Source organism: Aplidium turbinatum, chromosome 1 (assembly GCF_918807975.1).
Source record: "Aplidium turbinatum chromosome 1, kaAplTurb1.1, whole genome shotgun sequence".
Taxonomy (NCBI): domain Eukaryota; kingdom Metazoa; phylum Chordata; class Ascidiacea; order Aplousobranchia; family Polyclinidae; genus Aplidium; species Aplidium turbinatum.
In genome coordinates, this window is record NC_137472.1 from 7,874,614 (window position 1) to 7,901,544 (window position 26,931).

The 26,931-nt window shown below is 36.1% G+C and overlaps 1 protein-coding gene and 1 non-coding gene across 2 annotated transcripts; one reads left to right on the forward strand and one right to left on the reverse strand.

Annotated features, from left to right (window-relative positions):
* Positions 1 to 63: 63 nt before the first annotated feature.
* LOC145785190 (U6 spliceosomal RNA) lies at positions 64 to 169 on the reverse strand. Its single transcript, XR_014291141.1, has one exon. It is a non-coding gene; the product is annotated as a U6 spliceosomal RNA (small nuclear RNA).
* Positions 170 to 13,813: 13,644 nt separating this feature from the next.
* Positions 13,814 to 25,179, forward strand: LOC145771107 (uncharacterized). Its single transcript, XM_082582872.1, has 5 exons — positions 13,814 to 13,833; positions 14,269 to 14,489; positions 24,035 to 24,154; positions 24,486 to 24,639; positions 25,043 to 25,179. The coding sequence occupies exons 2-5, from the start codon at positions 14,448 to 14,450 to the stop codon at positions 25,177 to 25,179; spliced, it is 453 nt and encodes a 150-aa protein (XP_082438998.1). The 5' UTR covers positions 13,814 to 13,833; positions 14,269 to 14,447.
* The last annotated feature ends 1,752 nt before the right edge of the window (positions 25,180 to 26,931 follow it).

Sequence of the window (26,931 nt, forward strand, 5' to 3'; positions counted from 1 at the left end):
ATTTAAAAACGTTTTCTGATTATATTATGAAAATATTTAGCTAAGTACTGCAAAATGTTTTTTTTTAATGTAGAACGCTTCACGATTTTGCGTGTCATCCTTGCGCAGGGGCCATGCTAATCTCTCTGTATTGTTCCAATTTTAGTATATGTACTGCCGAAGCAAGTACTGCTAAATGTTGTTAATCAACAAATTCTTGCCACGCTGATAAGCACCGCAAGTGACAGTTGTCTATAATAAAAGAAAGACGGTTTTATAGACACTCACGAAAAGGATGAGAAGCCAACTCATTGCTTTTTTAGAGGGAAGACTGTTCAAGAATTACGATAGAATTACGATTTTTCGGTGATTTCCACAAGTGTTTGTGTCATGGTGCCTGGTTTCTTTTTCCCTGTTATTGGAGCCTATTTTTCACTGATATGTTTGCAGGTCACTATTGTTGCCTGTATTGCGATGTTTCAAACATTTTCTTGTTTACTGAAATTGTGAATTGCAAGATATCTTTTGTGAAGCGAAGTGACAACACCACTCTTGCTTGACGATGAATATTCTGATGAAACCGCTCGCCTCGCTATAAGTGCGCAAAACAAGTGGCTTCGTTTATTAGGCATTGTAAAAAAGTCAAAAGTGTTGTAAAAGGGGCTTGGCCTGGTATGAACAACATGTAACGCTGGATACTGGGTACGAAATGCGTTCCTTTCTAGGATAAGAGTCAACCTACCTAACATTTTATTAGTGCGGCCCGCCACAGCTCTCCTTAGTGCCAAAGTGGCCCGCATGCAAAAAAGGTTGGTGACCCCTGGTTTAAACACAAAAGCATCAAGATGTAACATTTTATTGAAAGCCTGATCAATACTACATGTTTCATGAAGCTTACTCTAGTGTTGGTTTGCTACATGAAAGTTTGTGCTTTTTTCTAACAATGACATTGCATACAGGAATACTGACCATTACCTCACAAGCATCCATCCAAGCAGAATATGCGGATAATTTAACGCTGAGATATAACGTGAGATCTTCCATCCCTGGAACTGTCCAGTGCACTCTTAGCCAGGATGGTTCTCCACTGAGAGAACGTGACTTCCAACAAAATGGAAAGTATGTTAACTAAAGATTTGCGATAATTTTAAGTAAGCGTAGGCTGTGAACCTAGCACAGCTTGATTCGATGCACATAAATGAATAGCTACCTTTGTACGGTACAGACGAATTAAGATAAAAAAAAATGCGCTTGAGACAACCATGAAATCGCTTCTAGCATTTAACCGGTGATTATAGACCAGACCTGTGGTTTTCAAACTTTTTTTTTTAGTCACGTGCTCCTTTTGATAAATTTTCAAGCCTGCGAAACCTTACCTAAACGTTTTCCAAGATTTAATCCTAAAAACTTTAATACATAACCTACTAATGAGGAGATATTTATTGTAATATCGGATACACACAGGAGCAGCTCTAGAAAAAAAATTTAAAGCTTGAAAGTTTGAATTGGTCAAAGGTTGAGATTTAACAAGTTTAACAAAACTACTCGACACAAGTAAACTTTGCTTATTATTCATTGAAATAAACTTGTTTCATTGCAGATTTAAATATCCAGTTCGAAACATCGTCGACTCAACATTTCGATTGGTTTGCACAATCGGAGTCAATGGTAGAGTTCACAGTCGATCTTTTCGAACAACACTCACTCTGATAAGAAGTGGGTTACCACCACCCTAATAATTGTTCGCTGTATTTATTCACTTAATATTATAGGGTACAGTCGAAACTGAAGTCATCCAATAAATACAGTAGAGACTAGGTTTTGGTACTTGCAATGTAAATTGGAAAAGGACATGACAACACAGGTAGCATCAAAATTTCATAGCAATTTGAGATCCACTAATCAACAAGACAGCTTTTCTTTGCAGGAAAACAGTAAAAAAGAAGTTGCATTTATATTTAATATACAGTGCATTGAAAAGTTGCTTTTTTTCTTCAAACTTTTAAACTGCACCAACCTACTTATATTATGTGTGAGATATAATTTATATTGACCTAAACCAAAAAAAGTGATGAGTTTAAAATAATATTTTATTGACTTAACCCAAATTTCACCAACATCATAATGTTTTTTAAGTTTTTATTTTAAATTTAATTTATTTTAAAACAGAAAAACGGTCGCATATGACCGCTCGGTCTTATAATGTTGAAGTTAACATAACAAAAGCATAAATTAAGCAAACAATAATTAAAACAAATTAAATGCATATTTGCTCAATGTGTCGTCCTACAAAGTGCTACAAGTGTTTTTAATTGAAAAGATCAAGTTTTATGCTTCCAAAAGGTTTGTTCGGAGCATTCCCCCCTCTCCTTTTATTGAATAAAAAGCAGTTTGACTTTTGTGTGAATTCGAAAAGAAAAGATTTGGAATTTATCCAGGCTTATTAGTGTGTGACAAATAGTTGAGCTTATTTTGATTTGAAAAAAAAGTTTTTAAAATGTTAATTTTTATTTTGTTTCAACCAATAAAATCGTTTTGGACAGCTCGAATCACAACTACTCGTTTGCAACAACAACACAGGGAAATCTGGTTAACTTGATGGTTATTGTGACGTAATCGTAATGTAACAATGCGTAGTACAAAAATAAAAAAATTATAAACCAAAACAATAAGACAGAATAATGAAAATAAAGGAACAAGCCAAACTTTTCAAGAGATGTAGCTCCACGCATGGCAACAACAATAACATGACTTCTTTTAGCATTATGACTAACAATGTTAATTAAAACGATTGAATTTATTGAACAAAAAATTACAAAATGAGTTAATGTTATTAAGTTCTTATGGATCTGTTAAATTGAAAATTTCTTCCTGCTTCGAACAAGCTTCAACATTTGTATCTTGATATGTACAGCATTATTTTAAAGTAAAAAGAAGCTAGTCCAGCTGAGATTTTGTAAATTGAAATTAAATCAGCCACAAGTCATTACGTTAGGCTTGCATGTGAGCAAGGCCTGTGCAAACATATTGCTATGAATTGACGCATCAGACTCTAACCTTTATGACAAATAAGATTTAAAAATTCTGCTTGTAGAATTACGTGCTCAAAGAAATCATTGCGTTTATGAATTCACTAACCGGCGATTGACGAACGAGGAGGCGAAAGAATATTGTCGGAGAAGCAAGGCAATCTTGGCTGTGTTGAAGACTCCGGAAAAACGTACCCTTGCTTCGGTTTTGATTAATAGTTACAGGCTCAGAGGCAGAGGAGCAATCAGCTACTTTGTTGGAGCTGAACAAAGGGATGTCTGGAGATGGAATGATGGATCAGCTTTAAGATCAGGTGAAAAGATTAAATTTGTTCTGATTCCCATGAATATTTATAAAATCTTATTTTGTGTCTGGCTTATTTATTAAGATTATAACTGATGTTAGTTTTTTGACTTCAAACAGTGGTGCACATCGTAGTAACAAGTCAAAATACTAATTTGAAAAATTACAGTTATAAATATCAGAGAGGAATTGAGCAGAATTTTCTCACTAAATGGGTTATTTGCTTTTCGAAAATTGACAGCGTTAGACAATTATTGAAGACTTGAGTTAGAGCACTACTTAAGTCTAATAAAAAAGAAAGATGTAGATATTACATTTTGGGCTTTTCATTGTTTGATTAGATCAACCAGGCGTTCTCATTATTAGCACTTAAGTAGGATGCCAGTAGTTTATCTTCATTTTGCATTGCTGGCAAATAAATGCTAAAAACTGGGTACACCACTTATTGCGTCACCTGCGCATCCCAAGAATCTGGAGAAGAGCCCTAGTGGTTGCAGTCCCAAAGCCGAAGAAGCCCCCAGGGGATCCGAAGAGTTACCGTCCCATCTCTCTGCTCTGTATCCCCTTCAAGATACTCGAGAGACGTACCTACGCCCGTGTCGAACCGATAATAGACCCTCAGCAGCTCTCTCGGGAACAAGCTGGCTTTCGCCATGGAAGATGAACCGTAGACCAGGTCACTCTGATGACCCAAGACATCGAGGATGGCTTCTCGGCAAAAAAGAAGGATGGCGCCGTGTTTGTCGATCTCACGGCTGCCTACGACACTGTATGGCACAGCGGTCTTGCCTGCAAACTACTCCGTCTCCTTCCTGACAGGCACATGGTCCATATGATTATGGAACTTGTGCAAAACCGCAGCTTTACCCTTTCCAGCGGTAGCGGCCGACGAAGTAGACTACGTCGACTCAGGACCGGCATTCCACAGGGCTCTGTCCTGGCTCTTTCCTCTTTAACACTTACTGTACATCTATGACCTGCCTGACACCATCTCCAGGAAGTATGCTTACGCAGACGACCTGGCTCTCCTACATCCATCCGGAGATTGGCAGTCAATGGAGAGGAACCTAAGCCAGGACATGTTAACTATATTAACATATCTCCAGAAATGGAAGCTACAGCTCAGCAAGGCAAAGACAGTGTTGCCGGCCTTCCATCTAAACAACAAGGAAGCAAAACGTGAGATCAACATTACCACCGATGACGAACGCCTGCCATACTGTGCCGAACCCACCTACCTCGGCGTAACCCTGGACAGGTCACTCACGTACCGACGACACCTGGAGTCACTGCGCAAAAAACTATCTGGAGGCGTTGCACTTTTGAGGCGGCTGGCGGGATCCGGCTGGGGAGCTGACGCGAAAACCCTTCGCACAGCTACCTTGTCCCTCGTCCATTCTACCGCCGAGTACTGCGCACCAGTGTGGTGCCGCAGCTCTCACACCCGCCACATTGACACCGCCATCAACGACGCATTACGCACTGTGACTGGATGCCTGCGTCCCACTCCAACGCCTGCGTCCCAGGCATCCAACCTGCTGAGCTTCGCCGTAAAGGAGCCATGATTTCCCTTGCTCGTCGCGCACTGGACCCCGACTACCTCCTCCACAGTACATTCCAGCACCTACCTCGAGAACAGCAGCGACTGAAATCAAGACACCCATTTGTGCCCGCCGCACGACAGCTTCTGAACAACGTTGAAGATCTTGGAATAAGTGCGGCACACTGGACGAACTACACATGGAACACGGAGTGGCAAAACAACACCTCCCGACTCCGTGATTTCCTACCCGACATCGATCCCCACCCTCCGGGAATGTCCCTCGCAAGACTTGCGTGGGTCCGGCTTAACCGCCTACGAACCGGCGTCGGTCGCTTTCGTTTAGACATGTGCAGATGGGGCCTGGCTCCCTCATCGGGAAGCGAGTGTAGTGCCACAGATCAGACAGTAGACAATGTCGTCCATGACTGCCCAATCCATCAACCACCACATGGAACGCTTGGACTGAAGGCCCTGGATGATAAGACTGTCGAGTGGCTGATGACCTCATGCCCAAACATGTAGTCCGGAAGAACGCTCATACGACGAAGAACAAGAAGGCGTTCTCATTATTAGCACTTAAGTAGGATGCCAGTAGTTTATCTTTATTTTGCATTGCTGGCAAATAAATGCTAAAAGCTGGGTACACCACTTATTCAGCGTGACATCGGAGCATACATGGGCTAATCAATTTTTTTTTAGGTTTAAATAGAAAGTTAAGGAAATTTTTACATGGATTGGTTGGAACGAGAAGAGTCATAGATTTTACACTTTAATTTTTCTAAGCAAACAAACAAAATTTAGGATAAACAATAGTACTGATTTTAACGTCTTTCCTGGTTATGAAAATACTAAGAGATTTGGCTGCCGAACTCTACAAGAAAAAAACAAAACAACAATTTAGTGGCCAACTGGGCCCAATGGAGCCTTACAACCATTTTAGGTCACTTTATTTATCAAATGCTTGGTGAAAAGTTTCACTCTGTTTTAACTATTCTAGGGTTAAAAAAAATTGAATGAACAAATTTTATCAGCAAATAACTAAAAGACGTAACAAATGGATTTTTAACCATACAAAATATTTTGCACTATTTTAACATTTGCCTCTAAAATTTGTAAAAAATAATTAATCAGATCATACAAATTTAATGACAGCGCCACATGGCAATGGACTATGTGCAGTAATTTTACCGTCAAATGTAATAGCAACAAGAGATTGCTCAACGAGGAATGGAGTCATCTGTGAAAGATTAGGCGAGTTTTAGGTTAATTTTATGTAGTGTTGGAGATATGCTGTATTGTGTTTCAAATTACTTACTGCTTTTTTTAACACAAGCTTCCAAATATTAACATTACGAGGTTCATTTACTTATTCTTGATTAAAATAAAAACAGACTTTCTGACGTTTTTTCAACTCAAATACTTTATTTCAATAAATTTGAAATAAACAAAATAAATTTCAATAAATTTGTTGAGTAAACATCTAATTTCTATATGCGCAATACACATTGCTATTACTTTGTAAAATATTTTGGTTCTGTGATTTTCATAGCTCCCGTTATTAGCGATTAATTAGCACAGGGCTAAGATAGCCGGTGACGTGCTTTCCACGTACGAAAAGAGCTCGTATTAAGATAGGGTTAAAGCGTTCAGATAAGTTTAAGTTTGTTGAAAGTTTAAACAATGGAACTTAGTCGAGTGCTTTATCTTTGATGTACTAAAACACAAGGCTGGTCTTGTTAATTGTTTATCACAATTTGTTGATACAATATTCACTCATCACTCAATTTCTATCGGCAGTCTCGAGGAGATACAACGCATGTGCAACAGCACCCTGTTTCAACCAAGCGACATGTTTTGAGGTTGGATGTGGGTTTCGATGCCGGTGTGCTGACAATTTCATGGGAGATACATGCGCTACCAGTAAGAATAGTAAAGAATATGTTTGTCGGTGTAGTTGATTGTTATTCACGATCCGAGTAAGTGGAGTTTGTGACTATGATGTCACATTCATTGAAAGTCATGACGTTCGGACGGAAGAATTTGGCAACGATTCGGCCTGGAAGACAATAACCTATCGTAATTCCTCGTCACACGGACCTTCCACGGGTTGGTGCTGGGCTTTAACAGGAATAGCTGGTTAATGCAACCTTAGTTGAAACATTTGGTTGATGAGACAAAAAACGCTGTCGCTTACTTTTTCTGGTTTGCAATGCTTCATACGACAATTTATATGATGGATTTTCAAATTCAGTTGCCAAAATGTTCTCGTTATAGAAATATTGAGCGTCACAGCTCAAAATGCAACCATCCAAGTGCTTATCAACGATAATGCTGAACTGGTTTACGACGTGGTGGCTTTAGTTCCAGGGGAGGTGCAATGTACTCTTCAAAGAGCAGGAAAAGACAGAGTTATACGACACGTTTTCTTCAATGCGTCTATGACGTGAGTGAAATGTTCTGTCTCATTGTTTGTCAAATCAATGGCCTTTAATAATCGCTTGAAATACTCACAATTTTGCAGCTCGTACAAGATGCTGGGGTCAAGTAATGTAACTATCAGCATATCACGAATATTTCAACACTGTGCGATGCTCTTACAATGTACAGCTTCATGGCTGTGCGCTCATTGTATAGCTACTGGCAATTCTATCCCATAACAGTAAAATTGCTTTATTTCGCAATATAAAATGGAACTCATTCAGACCAATACAACACCACGCCAACACCAACCATCATCGCATCATACAAATACCATTGCATCACCCAAGCCAGCCCTATGCCCACGGTTTCATATTTACACCATGTCATTAGTCTTGTATCAATGCTGTATCGGTCGAACAGGTGTCTGATACGTTTCCAGACTTCGATATTGCTCTGAGAAAAGAATATATCTTGGACAAGAAGGCAGTTTGTTTATTTTATTAATAATAAGTTCAGTAGTGTTACCTTTACAATTTTAAATTTGTGAAACATTTGTTTCTTTCAGTGTTTCTCAAACTATAAGAAATGTACAAACCAATGGTACCTTCAGACTCGCATGCTCCATAACAAGCAATTGGCGTGAAATTAACCAAAGTAGCCAGATCATGGTGAACGTAATGAGAGGTTTGTTTTAATAAATTGCAATAAACAGCTGCGTTTAGGCACGAGCAGTTTAAACTAGAGCACTTTGATCTTTTATATAATTGGTGCACATAAGACTACGCTCTTATGAAGGTTTGTTAGGAAAAGGTTAAATGTGGAAGTTGCAAGAGAGCTCGGTAGACTGCCAAGACGCAGTGTATCCGCTTTGCTACATTTTGAAAAGGCAGTAAACCAACTTTTTAATGATTTAATTAAATTTTTGCAACTATAGATATAAATACATTTACTTGTCAGTCTTAAGATTGTTATAAGTTAAATACTTGAAAGTCTATATACTTATAATAGATACTTATAAGTCATATAGCTATTTATTTATACAGTTCCACCTCACATTACTCTTCCTCCCTCTCCAATCGAGTACATGCAAGGTTCGAATGTAACTGTCCGTTGCGTAGCAACAGGCCGTCCTCTGCCCAGAGTGTCGTGGATACGAGAAGAGACAAATGAAACGCCATCTCAAAAGATGAGGATTTTTGCTCGACGAGTTGTTGCTCTTTTGAACCTGACGAATGTAAACAAGCAAATGTTAATTTTTTTGTGTGAATGATGTTTTGATCATGTCTGTTAAGCTGCAAGAAAGACACCATTCATTACCATATATTTACAAGACCAATTTGTAAGCAATGTTGATGGTGAATTCATCAATTTGTTGATTGGTGGGACTTAAGAAAGTTTCTCACGTGAAACCAATGTAAGATTTGATTGTCTTTTAGGCAGGATGATTGTCCTGATGTTTCATACCTTAAATTATTGCGCTTTCCACTCAACTGTGACGTATGTTTTCATCCAGGTAACGTTTAATGACTCAGGGAGGTATATTTGTGAAGCTGATGGCACAAGAAAAATAATTGAAATTGAAATTTTTGGTAAGAAAAAGTGTGACTGTCAAACAATATTGGTGCTACCTTGTATATGATACAAACCAACTGTTTCATGCATACTCAACTGTCTCAACAAACTGTCTTATAAAAAAGAACAAGAAAAGTTTGTAAGTAACAATTTTTTTCAAGATTGCAAATGAAAGGGTGTTTAATTTAATATGGCAAAGACCGTGCTTTCATATGATGAAAATGAAGATATTATGACATTCGACCAGTGATGCAACAATGTTTTTTTTTTGAAAGCTTAAACTCATCGTGTAGCGACAGTGCTGAATCCTGTTGTCAAACATTGATAGAGAGAGCAACTATAAAATGTCAGTAAGATGAGCTTCCAAGTAATGCAGTGCATACCGCCCTTGAAAACAAATCGGCAGTACTCAGAAGTAGCCCTCCAGCTTTTCATTGGTTTAAGTTCGTGATAAATTGAAACGAGTTTAAACGACAATTATCAGCACTACAAGGAAGCAAACAAGAAAGGTACCAAATGTTGGTGCACTGTTGAAGGACCAGCTACTATATTTGTCAAAGATGTAGCCTACAGTTATTTATCAAATGCAGTTTTAAATAAAACGAGAAAGTGCAAACTTGTCTTTCTGCTGATTTTCATGCTCCACAGTCTCTGTGAACAGAGCACATAAGAACATTTAAAATAGACATTTTTGTTGAGTAGATAGTAGCCTATGTTTAACTAAAAATGTAACATAACGGTTAAACATCACTGAGCGAAACAATTAAACATAGCTCATCTACAACAAAGGAACTGCGGCTGATTTGGCTGTCTAGAGAAGGAAGCCTAGCCCTAGGCCTACAGCTGAACACATAACACTGTTGCGTTACGAATTGCAGTACGCTGCTGCTTGGTAGCCTGGCAAGAGTAATTAAATTGATTAAAAAAAGGATGCTGTTGCGTCGAGAAGTGTACACCTCACAACGCAGGGAATTTTTTTGGCCGTATAATGGCCAAGGGCACAATATGTACATTAGAAATATTTTTACGTTTAGTTTAGCTTGATATTTTAATTGTTTATAGATATCTTTTTGGCTTCAATTCAATATTTTTTCAGTAAACATTAATATTTTCAAGCTGCGTTTGCGAAGTTGTAAGTGAATTACAAGCTTTGTAAATTGTGAACAGTAATCTCAAAGTAACAAAAAACAAGAACAAGTTGCAAACTTAATTCGAATAGTTTTTTGTTTTCGCGCTTTTCCGGTGATCACACACATTTTTTATCTCAATATCGTCGAAAGCTGATGGAACTAGAAGAATGATTGAAATCGAAATTTTTGGTAACTAAACTGTATGACTACTTATTCACTGAAATCTCGTCTTAAAATCTTTTACTACTAACTTCAGGCGTACCATATTGATGTCTTTTCATACGGAGCCTGGTATATAGATAATGCGTTCAGCCCAAATAGGAATTTTTAGAAACATCTTTAGAAGGCCATCGAAATCCACTGGGGAAAGTAGCACCACAAAATAATTTTGTAAAACAGAATAAAAGAAAATTCCTTGAGGAAATTAAGTAAAAGCAAATCCTTGCAAAGTAAACTATCAACAACAATGAACAACAAATGAAAATCTGGAGAAGGGCTTTAATGGTTGCGATCCCTAAGCTTCATAAACCATCAATGGACCCTTCTGTTGTGAACAAGCTCGATGATCATGCAGACCATATGCCTGTCCGAGAACAGGCGAAGCAGTTTGCAAGTGATGGCATGATGCCAATGTTGTCATAGGCGGCTGTGAAGTCGAGAAACAGGAGTTTTGGGCACTTAGTAGCGAGATGTATTAAATCTCTGAGCTCGGTAATTTATTAAACTTCGAGTTTGTGTCAATTGATCTTGTTGTTGTGATTGCAAAGCATCATTATCAACGACTCAGATTAATCTTCGTTCAAATATGTTTATATGTAAAGGTGGTCGCAGTGAGATCATCACGTAAATTTCAACCAAAAACAGAAAGCAACCGTTTTGAACATCTTAAAAAACTAGACATGACAGAAACAACCTGACCTTAAATTCGAAATAAACGCCATAAAATAAAAACAGTTCCTTTTTTCCTGAATAGTGTAATTTTAATACTCTACTTTGATTATAACGTATACGAAAACAAGCCTACTAGTTTTGGTTAAGGTATATTACCATGTTTCATTTTCATCATTTCAAAGTACAATTGAGCAAATAAAAATCAAACATAACCTCTCGGCCATTATTCGCACACTCCACAAGGAAACTTCAGTTTCTCGGAGGTTTCTACTAGCTCCATCGATTTTATGATGTAACTGAAATTTTTAATAAGCTTTTTTCTTTCCAGCGTTGAACAGAACGTCATCAACAGGGGACTGTACATACATTTTCACAACCACCCTTGTTACGTCTTACAAGCAAGCCGCATCGCAATGCACGAATCGTGGTGATGGTACAGTTTTGGCAATTTTGAAGACTGATGCCTTGCGTGCATTTGCATTCAGACAGATTAGCTTAGTCAACGATCCTCGACACAACTTCTACGTTGGAGCTCAAAGAATTAATGGACAATGGAGATGGAAAGACAAATCACGTTTAAATGATGGTAAACAAGACTTGTTTTATATCAAAGTAGTTAATGTTTGTAGTTTGGTGAGATTTTTGACATACGGTTTCGTAGCCTACTTAAATTATTAGAGGTTTGTCATCAAACAGAACGGTAATGTTTCAATCCTATGTTACACGCCTTTTTTCTGTGCTAAAATCAGTCACGTTGGTTTTTCTAAGAAAACTCTAAGCTACAAGGCGTGTTTGCAGATGTCTTGAATTTCTGAACCCTCATTCAGAATCGGCTTTGATAAAGTCTAAAAACTTAAGACTTAGTCCTGAGATGACAAGCGATAACAATTTCCTTAACCAGGTTTTGGTGCTCAGTTAATTGTGAAACAAGTCAACTTAATTGCAACCATATAAGACATTGTCTTAATTTCACAATACATTTGATACGTACAAAGATGCCACTTCTTGTTCTGCACAATTTGAATAAAACTGTCTCTACATTGAGACATTGGGTGTAAGGCCTCTCATTATATAATGTGAACTGATGGCGTTATTTGGCTTTAGAGGCGAAAAAGTAATTTGTATTTTGTCAACAACTACTCAATCAATTTGAATGGATGTTTTTACTGCCTCTCATTTTATAGTGTGAAGGCGCTATTTGTAGCACCAGTTTGATGTTTCACTGGTGCTAAAGATCAATAAGATTCGATGACATTATCTTGATACCATATCACTTCATTTACTTTATTCGAACACTAGGTCCAAATTTGAAATCATGTTGGAAGCATATCACATTAATTAAACTTTGAAAGGTGTTTTTAAAGGTTAAAGTTCTTCCTTTCCTCCTGCTTTACCAATACACAGGTTTAAAATCGCAATACGGGTGAAAATGACCCATGCTATGCATTGACGTAAATTTGTTCATGGTATGCATGCTAGGGTTAAAATCAAGCTTACAAAATACCGATCTATTAGAAGGAAAGGGAAGGCTCATTAGTCTGTAAGACAAGACAGTAAAATCAGTTCATTAAGTTATTGCTACTTCCTATCGGCGTCTAATTGCAAGAGTGAAACAAATTGAACTGCGACTATACTAATTAACAGAACACTCTGAAAGAAAACCTGTTGCTGCAATATCGACACTACAGCTTTTCATCATCATCATTTTGTTCCTTCCTCGTATGGAGGGTTGGATACAATGCGCCATTGTTCTCGACCATGAGCTGTGCGTACTGCACATTCATAAGTTAATTTTGTCCATTTTGTGATGTTTGTTGTCCAAATCATTCTTGGTCTACCTTTACTTCTTTTACCGTTTATCTTCCCTTCTATTAATGATCTTTGTAATGAATTTTGCCTTATTGTGTGTCCGAAATACTTCAATTTTCTTCTTTTGACTGTTTGTAAGAGCATTTGGCTTGAATTGAATTTGGAGAGTACTTCATCGTTAGTGATCTTTTGTTTCCATGAATTTTTAACATTTGCCTGTATGTCCAGAGCTCGAAGGCATCGATCCGTTTCTCCATTTTTTGTGACATTGTCCAAGTTTCAGAATTGTATAATAGGGTCGACCAGATAAAGCATTTTAAGATCCTGAGACGAATTGATAAATTTAAACGTTGATTGGTTAAAAATTTTTTCATTTTTCCAAATGTAGTTCTTGCAATTTCTATCCGTCTAAGAATTTCATGGTCACACCTCCCATCTTCAATTATTAAATGACCAAGATATGAAAAAGAATTTACTTTTTGTATAATTTCATTGTCAATTATAATTTGGAGTACTGGAGTGTCTGGTGATTTTGAGATTATCATTGATTTGGTCTTTTTAGCGTTAATTTTCATATTAAATTCTTTACCAATTGAGTTAACATTGTCCAATATTTCTTGAAGATCTTCTTGTGATTCAGCCAACAGAACAGTATCATCAGCATAGCGTAAATTTGTTATATTCAAGCCGCCAACTTTTCAGAACATACTAAATATCCTGCATGGTAATAAAGCTCAAAAAATAAATCAAAAAAGCTGCTTCAGGGTTTATTTTTTAAAGGTGCCATATCTTTTTTGTGTAATTCTGCAACTTGAGGAAGACACTATCGCTTCACTTCATCAGTGGTCATTACTGTAGCAAAATCACTCAGCATTTTGACTTATCATGTGCAAACCTAGAAGATAGAGTAATGTGGTGTGTAAGTTTTTCTCTTTACAAATGCAGCTATTAAATGCTGGAACTCTTGTTGGATAAAAACATTCATCTATGTGGTTTAAGACCGTTGTCTGCATATATAGTTGCATTTACATTGAAATTTTTGCTTTACAATAGATATACGTGACAACGGCGGGAATTGCGCAGTAGTTCAACCATCCGGCAGCCTTTTATCTGTTAACTGTTCATCAACACATTGGACAGTTTGTGAACAACCAAGTAAGTGGTGCTTTTGAAAACTTCGTTTGTCTGCGCCTAAGTAATTAAGACTAAATAAAATAAAGGCTATTAAAACATAAACATCTAAACACAACTAAACAATCATAAATAAAGCATCTTGTTGTTAAAAGTGAAACACCGTAAAAGCGGCTTGTTCAGTGTCTTATTGATTCTATATGAATAATGTAACATAAAATTTATTTTAAGAAAATTATAGTTTAAAATGCTAATGAAATAAACATAATAATAGTGGTTTGTGAAGATGGGTTGCCATTGACAAACCCTAAAACCTTATTATTTTTGTAGTTGCACGTGATAATTACTCTTAATCCGGACAGAATGCTTACTCGATGTCACGACAGCAATTAGATGATATGTTGTGAGTTGTTTCAAAATCAAAATTATTTGCAGTCTTCAATGCTCTCTTGTTCTTAGGACAAAACAGTCGATCTGCATGTTCTTCGTCACCTTGCCAAAACAACGGATTTTGCATTCCTGTTGGTTGCAATTATTGGTGCAACTGCAGCAACAACTTCGGTGGCGACAATTGTTCGACTAGTGAGTAGCCTTAGAACAATTTAACAACAACCACACGTAAGCCTGAATACGATAGGATGCAATCAACCTGGATGCGATACAAAGGACGAACAGTCAGAGTAAGCACTCTCTCATAGAATATTGTGAAACAAAAATGTAATGGTGAAGTGATGACCATTGCAGAAAAAACGTTACTTGAAAAAATTGCCAAATTACTGTAGATAAACAGGCTCTTTTCTCACAAGAAATGTAACGTCAATGCTGTTTCTTTAAATTTCAAGTTTTATCAATTTGATTTATTTTTTCATAGTTGAATCATTTTGAAAACAAATCAATAGTTTTTCCCACTTTTAATTATTTTGGTAGCAAACTAATATATTTTTCCAATTTGTCTGAGGAAAAGTTGATTATTTGAAGTACGTTTTTGCTTAAGTTTTTAACAAATCTTCAAGAAAATCCCTTTTTTTGATTTTTGCAAAGTTTTTATCTCAAAAAGCAAAATTAATAGTGAGAGGGCAAGATTTTATTGACGTGAAGATAAAAAAAAGTTGACTTGATAATTCAACAAATTGACTTTGTTGACCTAACAAAAATTTGACTGAGTCAATCATTGTTTCTTGTATTTTATCTGTAAAAGAAGGCTGCATTTACGAAAAAGAATTTAAACAACAACAAAAAATATTCAAATCCTCAACAGAACATTCAGCTCTTTCTGAAGGCTATCAATCAATCAGTGGTTTATTTGCCAGAAACAGGAACAGTCCATGGTCGAAATACGCAAGTTGTGATGCAAAAGTGGTGCAAGTTCCCACACTGACAGTGAGACAACGAAACGACAATACGGTCTACAAATCAATTGCCACCACCCTGAAGAAATGATAATTTTTTCACTTCAGGGACAAAAAAATGTAACAGAAAAATAGAATGTTCCGCGCTTTAAAATACACACCAAGCATAAATCAAACCTTTATTTTAGATAACGTTTACACAAAATTACAAGAAATAAGCAGAGATTAGATTTCCATAACATACAATTTACGATTCTCCATAGCTTTGTAAAATTAGTGCTTTCATCTCTTTTTTCAAACAACGAAACGGTAAGTTTTTTAAGCTGCTTATTAATTATTAAATTTTTGCAAGCTGCTATGTCATAGTTTTGCAGTTTTTATTGAATTTAGCGCGTAATGCCGCAAGTATTTCTTTCAAAGTCGTATCCTTGCATTGCTCGCAACGGTTTTTTGTGGTGTAGTTGTCACTTTCCATCAGTTTGTTTGATCACAACATTATAGCACAATCGGCTAACATGAAGTAGCCACCTGTACAGAGTGAGCACAAGTTGAGATTGATAAACAAGAAGTTGTTAACCCCATTCGGACTAGACATTTGTAAACAATAAACAATACAAATGTTTGCTAAACTTGCTTGTACTAGATGACAAAGTTTTCCAGACAACCAGCACAAAACTTTTCACCAACCAATATTATGCTACGAAAAACATTTGTTGTTTAGTAGGAAACATTAATTACTACACTACATTTACAAGTAATATTTCAACTTTCAGATAATGCTTAGTCATTGCGTTTGCTATTGATTTCCTTGTGACTTCAATTTACTTGTAATTTTGTAAGGAATAAGTTACTTGAAATGTAATTGTTTTAGACTGGCGTTGGAACATGTATGAATTATGAAGAGAGTCGTCAGAAATTACAGCGCAATCAAACAAACTAACGTCTAGATAACCAGGGCCGTTGACAGGATTTCTCGGGCCCGGTACCAATTTATTTTCGGGCCCCCTTCGGCCTTCATCGACTATGTTATGAAAATAAAGGTTGTGTACAAACTTTTATTGATGTCATTTAAGCATGGTCATTTAACAAATCTTGCGCAATCTTAAAATTTCTTCAACCGCAAAACTTACTATATCTCTATCTAGCGGTTGCTTTTTTGAACTTTTATTTGTCACATGGCGCTAGAGTATTCTAAGCTCACCAGAAGAGAATTTACAGCAAAGGTAGTGCAGACAGTCAAAAAGTTTTCAATTTGATTTGGAAAAGGTGTTTGGGCCTCGATCAAACATTTGCTGATTGCTGCAATCTGAAAAGGGGTTTTGTGCAGTTTTTAGTGCAATGCAATTTTTAGTGCAGAAACAGGGATAGCAATCTTCTTACCTGTGCCATTTCAGTTTGAGTTTAAACAAATATTAACCTGTTTATTTTGAAATTCGTGTTTCGGGTAATATTCATGGTTAGGGAAATCACTATACTAGACTAAACTAAATTCTTATTTTACTGTTTGGTGGCTGAAGTGGCTATTGGACCACCAGAAAGCTGAAGTGCAGTGCTGTGTTAAGCCTTTTGTGGGCCCCCGGGGCCAAAATAATTTTGAGCCCCTTATTGGCAAGCAGACTTATGATAATATAGTGTGTATGTTAACTGCACTGATATGGAAAGGTGGTTCACTTCACTAGACTTTCTCACCAGTTGAGAAAACAATACAAATGTAAATAAGAGCAAACACAGGTCTATCAAGTCATAGCTACACCTTTGCTTGCAATGAAAGCCAAAAGTGTTAACGATTTCTAAACATACTGGCAACGATCATGAAGCGTATGGGTTATTCAACCCAGATCTTATATCACACAGTAGAAGCTGGTATCAAAATTTGACATGCTTATCACATTGAGTTCATACAATTTTTTACATCGGACAAGAATTGACAAAATTATGAAAATTTTAAATTGGTTACCTACATTTGGAAGCAATTTTTTCCAAAAATTACAATTGGCATTTGAAATTTCACTAACCTATTATTTTTAAATGTATAGCCATAACATAGCAAAACAGTTTAGAAGTGCAAAAAAAAGTGAATTCACAAATGCTTTAACAAACAACATTTTAACACTTTCACCAAGTGGTAACTATGTTTTGCCTTATAGGATCGCCGAGGTGGAGGCTGACTTGGTGACCTCATAAGGTCTTTCGCTTCTTTCCTATCTCACTTTGATGTAATGTACCAGTGCATTTGATGTGGTATTTTGTGAAGAAAATAAACCAGTGATTGATTGATTGATTAAACCACTCACCTATACAATTCTTTCAAAAAGCTAACAAGTACCCAATCAAAATGCTAACATGAAAACTCAAGTGTACTCAAATGTGCATAATCAGGAACTTAAGTACGATAAAAACAATAGTTACCAATCTAGTGATATACTTTCAATTCACAACAGAACAGTGTTCATTTATAACAGCACAGAATGGCGTACATGGTATATTAACTACTCACACAAGATACACTATTATTAGAAACATGTTGTTAATCATGCTATATTTCACTAAAACATTTTTTTTATTAATTGCTTTATTTTTGGAACATTGTGGTTGCTGAATTTAAGAAGCACAATTATTATGAGCAGCAGTTGCTGTAATCTAACTGTTGAATTAACTTTTCTACATGTAATTATTTTTTCATATGCAAACACCATTGGTCAATCATGCTAAAAACAGTTGTTATTGAAATGGTGCATAAGTGCTGACTTATGTAGATGAAGTTTAATAACTTCATCACATGTTGCAACTACTTCACAGGAATCACAGCATACATAAGAAAATTACTATGATCTTTAACAAAACGGAGCAATATTTACAGTGTAACACTAGTTAATAGGTTTCTACTAGGTAAGGTCTAACAGCTTCATCACTCACTGACAACTTTGCAGTACTCACAATGCCTTCATAGGTTACTGGTGCTTAACTGCTTAATGAAATGTTATAATGCTTACTGCACAATGCACAATACCGGCTAACTACTACCTAGTTAAACTTTTATAACTTCATAAACAATCATCAACCCAGCAGTGTACAGAACACAGCAGAAATATAACTAATAGTAAACATAGGACAAGTCTATCAAGTTATAGCTTCATCTTTGCTTGGAATGAAAGAAATGAAACATAAAGCAGCAACGATTTGAAATCACAAACACAATACTGGCAACTGTCATAAAATACTTATTATACTGGTATCTAAATGTAATATGCTGGTTACACTTGCTGATAGCTACCTCTGTAAAGTCAGGGATATTTATAATTGCGGGATTGTAAATGCTAAAAATAAAATGCTAATTAATCTATGAAAAATGCTATTTTGTTTACTGTTCACAATTTTTTAGCAATAAACAAAATATGACTGCACAAATGGAATAGGCTACAAATAAGACAAACATTTTTATGGCCTACAGTTAAAGGCAGGTTAATTGATTATATACCTATTACATTACTCAATGTTCGCTTATTACTTGCTGACCTTTGACTTTGAGGTCAGTTTTTGAATTGTTTGGTTACTTTTGGTGGTCGTTCTTAAGCTTGTGGCCTGCTGATCACTTTATCTGGTTCTTACCACAGCAATTAAAGACATGGGTAAAGATGGCATTAAATGCTTCATGGTTTCTGGTACATTAAGGTTTAACATTTGGCTCAACATAACTTTTGAAAAAAAAAAAACTATGCAAAGAGCTTGGAGAAAAACATTCCCTTGTTTGGAACATCTGCAAAACTTTTGCAGCACGTCTGCACCATTGCTAATCATAGTAAACGAATGTATTCCAATTGCAATAATGGCAAAGCAAAGTTTGCTAGGTTCTGACAAACCTCCATGTTCAGCCATTTCAAAGAATTCCTCTTTGAGAGTTTTGTTTATCTGAAATGTTCAAAGCAAGAATGTCGGTAGTTCAAACAAGACATCTTCTTTATGAAATGCTGAATGAAATCTTGGTACATAGCAAGGTTACACCATTCTAGAACTAGATTACCAGTTGTAAACCAGTAACATTCACTTTGAAGTAAAGCTTAAGAAAACAAAACACCCTGTAAAACCAAAACGTTAAGCTAAAAGTGCAACAGCCTTAACGCAGCTTCTGACACTTCAAAAAATACTTTTACCTTGCAAGTTATACCGGTAGATGTAGACAAAATATTTTATTGTTAAATGGGATATCAATAGACCAACCAAACTTTAAGCTAGTCCAGTATTACAAAAAGTATTTCATGTGTCTTGTTTACTTATTGGCAGACTTCAAAATCAATCGTACCTGACTCTTAAAGTTTATGCTAACGAGATTATGAGAAGCTAACCTACGTACAAAACATGAATGCTTTCACCTTATGCTAAAGAAAGGTTTCAATCTATGCTTTTGCAAAATTTAGACAAGGCATTGCAATTAAGTTATGCAAATGTCTTATACAATTTGCCCATTTATGACAATCATTTTAAAACGAGCTGTCTACTTCGTGGTTTAACCTATAACAGTAGCACACAAAGTATGGTGACCCTACCACTACCAGTGTATAAAGCGGTTTCAGTTCAACAGTTGTCAATTCCAAAGTTTTACCACAAAATACGAAAAAATAAACAACCAAAATAATTAAAACACATTTATCTTAAACACACCTTTGTAGGAATTGGGCCTGTCTTGATTTCAAGTATTCAATTGCAACCAACCTGTTTTATTTCAAATACAGGTAATTTTACTAATGTTGTCACATTTTAACTTTTCAAAATAATGTGGTTTTTAGAGATGTTTTGGTATAAGGGCCCAGCATCTCATTGGTACCGGTACCGGGCCTAATTTATCTTGTCAATAAACAAGTAGGCTACACGCAGTAAACTTTAACAACTAAAAAACAGATTGTTACTGAAACGCAAAAGTCTATTACCTGTGGGCCACCTGAAATTCTATCACAAAATAACGACCAAGATAATGTGGTGATTTTAGAGATATTTTGATATAAGGGCCCAGGCCCAGCATCTCATTGGTACCGGACCTAAATTATCTTCTCAATGGAAGTACACACAGTAAACTTTAGCAGCTAAAAAACATGTTGTCACTGACACGCAAAAGTTTATTACTAGTAGGCCCCCTAAGATGGTGGGCCCAGTACCCAGAAGGGGGCCCGGTACTTAACCATCTGACGGCTGACATAGCAGTTTTAACCTCTGATGGCAATTCCTTCAGATCTGATTATATTAAGATCTTGATTATGTTTGAAGTCGCAAGGAATTTTTAAAATCCGGGCCCCTTAAATATTCCGGGCCCGGGTCCAAAAGTACCACCTAGACCCCCCTGTCAACGCCCCTGTAGATAACTATTCAACCTAATTATTATTTTGAATTTAATTGATTGAATTAAATTGCTGATTTTGAGGGTTTCTGTGAGTAATTATCAGTTTTTGCGTTCATTCTAAAATGCTCATCTTTCCATTGTTTATACGACCTTGGCCAATGTAGCCAATCTGCTTTGTGAATAAAACGAAATGTCTCAAGCACATGAAAACAATAAGGGTGTTTCGGTTGACTGAATACTGTGGAAGGATGCAGTCTAAAATCACTCAAAGCACTTTTCGGGCAGTTTAGTTCAATCTATGCTTCACAATGAAACTTCCTTCAAATTTGAAGTATAGATTTGTGTGGTAACAAAAGCACAAAATTAAATTAAGAAATTGGTGATGAATGAATTATGCAAACTTTCCACAGCCTGAAGCAATCATTACGACAACAGTTTGACAGCCTCTTTCGACGTAAAACAATGTTACTTTAGCAAAAATATTAGTCAAAAAGAAATAGATTCCATCCATGCAAATTTGTTTAGTTTTGGATCCATATTTTCAATCTTTTTCTGCATTATCGCTAAATGGCAAAAATAAAAATAAACGTATGTTAGAAAGTTTACTTCATGTTTTCAGCGTTGCTAAATGTTAATCAGCAAAAAAACTTTTAAATTTATCTGAATTTGGGTTTTTACTAGTTTAAAAATTGTAGAAATACCATCGAAAATGTCATTGTTATTTCAAATATTTGCTCTTCAAAGATGCATGGGCGTGTGGACTTTTGTTTTAAATAATTGTGCAAAACTGTATATACCGTTAGTTGCGTTATATGTTCTGCAACTCAGTTTTACAATCCAGTTTTTTTTTTGCTTTAGCTTCGTCTCTGCTATAATCAGTTAGACGTGCAACTTTGTTTTTTGCAAAAGTTCAAAACAAGTAGCCTGCATACTTCTAAACCTAGTAATGTGCTCTGTCCCATTGTAGATTGTCGAACAAAACAAAGTCGAAAGCTGGTTTATCGCACTTTTTAAAAGTTGTATGTTGATTGGTGAGTAGTAGGCAACCATAAACCACTGAATATATGATTTATCAACAAACCTAACAATTGAAAACACGTGGTGATGTATTGGAAACTAAAAAACGCAAGTGAAGAAAAATCATCTTTTGTTCAAACCAAATTTATTTTAGAGTAATCTATGCAAGATCCTCTTCACAAATGTATTTGCATTTGTGACGAAGAAATCAACGATCATGCTGATAAAAGTGAAACTCTATCTATTGCTATGCAAGAATGTTTGTCATTTGATCGTTTATACGACGTTGCTAAATGCAAGCCAATCTGCTTTGGAAATAAAAGTAATCTCTCCCTGATGATGTTTTAGTTGACTGAGCAGTGTAAAAGTCTGCAGTCATTCATTACTCCTAAAACTTTTCCATTGGAGTGTTCCAATCGCGCTTTTCATAAATATATTTAGGCTTATACAGTGTATGCCTACGTTAAAGGCATATTCAATGAAATTTTCAAACTGGAATTAAGCATGAAAATGCGTAAACTGAACACTCAAGAATACATTTTTAAAAAAATTACCGAAAAAAATTGTTTTCAAGGGCGCTGGCAAGGCCCAAAGTCCAATGTTTCATTTTTTTTTTTTTCAAAATGACCAAAAAGTGGAAGCACTGCTAGAGTATACGTCATAAATGCTAAGAGCTCCAGCAATATCAAAAGTCTTTTTGCGCGCTGGGTTGCAAAGTTCGGACGTGTTGCGTTCAAAGGAGTTTTGCAGGATAGTTTTACACGTTTTTTAAGTTTCTAGGATATTTCGTTGAGTAATAGTAGCAATGTTACGAGAAAGGTGAGGTACGGTAGTATAAATGTAGTAGCATTGCTAAAACTTAAATGTCCATAATATCAATATTGCAACATATATACCGTAGCAAATACTATGCCTAACTTTTGTGTTGTGTTTGGCTGCGACACGACAGCATTGCATAAGCCTGAAGTTGGTATGTTTGAGTTTCCCAAAGATAGTACGGTACGCAAAAAAGGAAATGGAAAAAATTTGTCAACACCACAAGTAAGTGGAGTGGACCAAAATCAAACCACATAATTTGTGGTCTGCATTTTCAAGAAGCAGACTTCAACAATCTTCTTCAATTCAAAATGGGATATGTCAAAAGACTTTACTTGAAACCTGGTGCATGTCCATCAATCTTTCCCTCTCCACCAGGAACTAGTGCAACAGCTGAAAGATCACATTTGACTTCTTCCTGGTGACCAGCTTATAGAAGACGTCAAGTTAATGAAGTAATGTTGATTTTATAGTTTATTGTATGGCAGTGGCTATTTGACCGGCTCCGGTCTTTGAATCTGAAACACTATTTGACCGGTCATGACGTCACTACATAAGCATTTCTTTTCCCGTGTTTGCCGAACGACCCTACATTTTTGCTCTCAAGTTAGTTATATACAATACTTCTTTTAAAAAAAATGGTAATGGTAAAACCATTTTTTAAAGAAGTATTGTACTGTATATAACTAACTTGAGAGCAAAAATGTAATTGGTCTTTCGGCAAACACGGTCACTTATGACGATCGGAAAATTACCAAGAAAAATTCTCAAATTCCAGTAAATTAAAAAAACTCTAACTTTATTACTCAAATTTGAAAAGACATAAAAAAATGTGCTGTAGGCTACTCAAATTAAAAATTGACCACAAAAATGCGCTTCGGGTCAAAATTTAGATAAAAAAAAAATGAAAAAAAAGAATGCTTCCAGATAGTATCGAACTCATCCCCTCCAGAATGGCAGACGGAGACGTATCGCACGCGCCACGGACTGAGTTGAAGAAAACGTGTTGAATTTAGAAATTATATCGGCGCTTCTCGTCTTTTACTTTGAAAGAGAAAAAGAAAAAAGTGCTTATGTAGTGACGTCATGACCGGTCAAATAGTGTTTCAGATTCAAAGACCGGAGCCGGTCAAATAGCCACTGCCTTATTGTATTTAGTTAGAATTGCAGTATTAGGTTTTGATGGATGCAACCTAGTTCGTACCCTGAACAGTTAGTACCCTCAGTTAGTACCCTGAAAAGATCAAAAAAAAAATTAAAAAGCGGAAGTCGCTGATCGCAGTTTCCGCAAACATTTCAAAAATTTTCCCCTGAAAATATCGAAAGAAAGATAGCACAAAGCCGAAGTCGCTGATCGCAGTTTCCGCTAACCCTCACTCATCGCAGTTTCCGCAAACATTTTTCCGCAGTTTCCGATAACCGTAACCCTCGATTTTGTTTGCGAAAACTCCGATCAGCGACTTCGGCTTTGTGCTATTAAACTCCGATCAGTGTCTTCAGCTATTTTTAATTTTTTCTTTCGACCTTTTCAGGGTACGAGTTGAGGGCATGAATTGTTCAGGGTACGAATTTGGGTGCATCCGGGTAAAAGAACTAATCAGCAGTTAACTAAGGCTGCAGCATGTTGACAATCACTGGCCTTGGGCCTACCAATACCTAGCACACTACCATGTAGCAACTATTTTCCTATTACTTGATATTTTTGCTTCAGTGGATAGCTGAAGACATTGCTGCTCACAAGAATAGTGATACTGCTGTGAGTACAGATGGTGACAGTGAAACACATGATTCTGTGAGAATGGATGATGACCTAGATACACATGAAACATTGGTACGTTGTTGATGGATGACGTAATGCTGATTTCTTATGAACATAGACATAGCATAATTTACACCAGGGATAACGAACCTGGGCCATTTTGTCACACAACTTTTTAATCGTAACCTACTATGAAATCTTTTAGAAGCGCCTCAAGATATTATTCATGAATACTGTAGTAACAAACGGCGGATGAAAGTAATAAAACCCACACAGTTGAAATTTGTCCAAATGCTTGAAGCTCAGCATTTCATTATGGCTTACTAATTGGTGGAAGAGAAATGCAGTTTTTGGCATTCTACACTTTCTTGCAGAATGTTAACTGTTGCACTATTACTATTAGGTTTTCCTTCATTCTGACGTATCCTGTCAAACTGACAAGTGTGCTGCAACCAAAGTGACTTGTGATGGAGCAACACAATATGACACATCGGATTTTGGTGTTCCACTGTCAAAAGGATGCCAAGCTACAATTAAGCCCAAAAAAGCTTCAAAAAGTAAGGAATGTTTAATACTAATTTGTTGTACAAAAAGTTTATAAAGTGCACATTTGTTGGTTTGTGAAATAGAATTGTTGTGAAACAGCGTATTACTGCCAAACGGTAGTCCAAAATCTACAACACTGTAATCTGTTGAGACATGCTTATTAGAATTTTAAGCTCTGCAGACTAAATCTGAGGAGTTAAAACCTTAGAGGGTATTTCATTTACGTTAAAATAGTAGCTTGAAGTACGAATTGGTATACCGGTACAGCAAATAAGCCTAAAAAATGTTTCTAAGTTCCCAAATAAAAAAAGTTCTGCGTACCCTACCTGCATCTCAATTATTGCCAAATTTTTTTTGTTTGATTCAACGTTCATCTTTGTATTATGGGGTTATAACGGTTATTTTTTTCCAAAGGTTATGTCGAAGATTTACTGGAGTTGGCAGTGGCACTAACCCGCCATCAGAGCAGTTTGACTTCCTACCGAGCTGATTGGGTTTCACAGTTTTCCGCTCCAACAACATGCATGATTACATTTACTCTGCTTGTTTAATATATGGCGCTGTTGAAACAAAATAAATTGACTTGACTTGCTATCGCCTTATTTGTTTCCAAGTTATCAATTCCGTTCAGTAAAAATAAAGTAAAAAAGAATTTTTTTAGGTTAAATTAAAATGGCCTTAGTAATATGTAAGTCTGCACCAAGTGAAAAATGCACTAAACTATGAAAAGCAATTCAATGTCCTGTTAAATCTACATAAAATCGCTCATTTTGTTGGTCCAAGAAATGTAGCCTATGTGATCAGACGAGCGTGAATTTACACAGCAGCCTATGTAGATTTGGTTGGTTGTGTAAAATCATGTGTATGCCATTTCTTTGAATGCAGTATTTGAACTAGACAAAACATTATTTCATTCTCCAAGTATAAAAACTACCGCTTGTAATCATAGAAACTCAGGTTAATGAGAGAATACATACAGTTAAATCGCCCGCAGTAAGAAATATTGCTCGATCAGCTTTTATGACGTAGGCTGTACATTCGCACGCTTCGCTGCTCACGCAAATTCCCGTTTTGACAGCTCTGACAAAAGCACGCGCGGAATGCTGATCAGACCGCAATGGGGCAAAATTTCATTGAAAATCGTTTTATGGTAGCAAGTTAAACACAAAGAACGTGGAAAATCGCCAAGTCAGGTTTTTCCTTTAATATCCCTTTAACGTTTGGAAGTTTAAGGTGAGATTGATTTAGCAACAAAAACAATTCCATAACAAACTGTGATCCCGAATAAACCAATACTTTCGCAGTCAAAGCAATTGCATTGGTTTTTGAACATAAAGCTGATGTTAGTTTTAGAGATGATATTAGCTCGAAACTTCTAATGAAGTTTCAACCTCTGTCATTTTTGGTAAACGAAGCTCCAACAGCTAATGAAACTAACTTTTTCTCTTTTTGTGCAAACTAAAATGTACAGAGCATACTTGCAGACAAGTCAAAAAAATGACAAGTTTGACATGACATAAAAGTCTTCTTTTGACCTCCATAAAGCCATAAAAATAAATTAAAAATGTGCAGTAAAATTATGGTTACATTTAATCTTTGTATTTATTTAAGCTTATTATACCAACGTTATATTTTTTTACATTTTTGTATTGTATTTATCAACCATTTTATTTAGCCTATCATAAAATTTGGAGGGGTATTTTAGTTCCGTAGCCTAATTTTTGACATAGGGAAATTGTTGCTAGAAGCCGATTACAAAATTGTGACAAAGTTGAGTTCTAAACTTTATGCACTTTTGATAGCGAAAACACAATTCCCACGAGATCAACTGCATTTCTTCATAAATGCCAGTCCACTTGTTATGGTTCACTGATTTTTCTGAACAATACATTGCAACACATCTGATATCAAGCAGAGCGAAGATTTGACGTCGTGACCTATTTTATTCCGACAACTGCTGACGCAAAATCCAGCGGTGGAGTTAATTCCTCTTCAATTTCACGCTGATTAATTTTTTACTAGTTTTGCAGACAATTTTGGGAGTAGGGTGTCAAAAACTGGTGATAACTAAAAAACTATACTACACAAAAATGTCATTTTATTACTAAACCAAAGATGAATAATTTTTAGGAAAAGTCATAAAACTTCAGTTAATTTGAGCCAATAGCTGTTATGTTATCGATGAAAGTTTTAGGTATGGATGGAACCCGTCCACCCGTTAGTCCGAATAGGGTTAAAGTATCAGTGTTTTTCAGAATTAAAAGCAACATACTTGGACTGGATATATAAATTACATATTTACT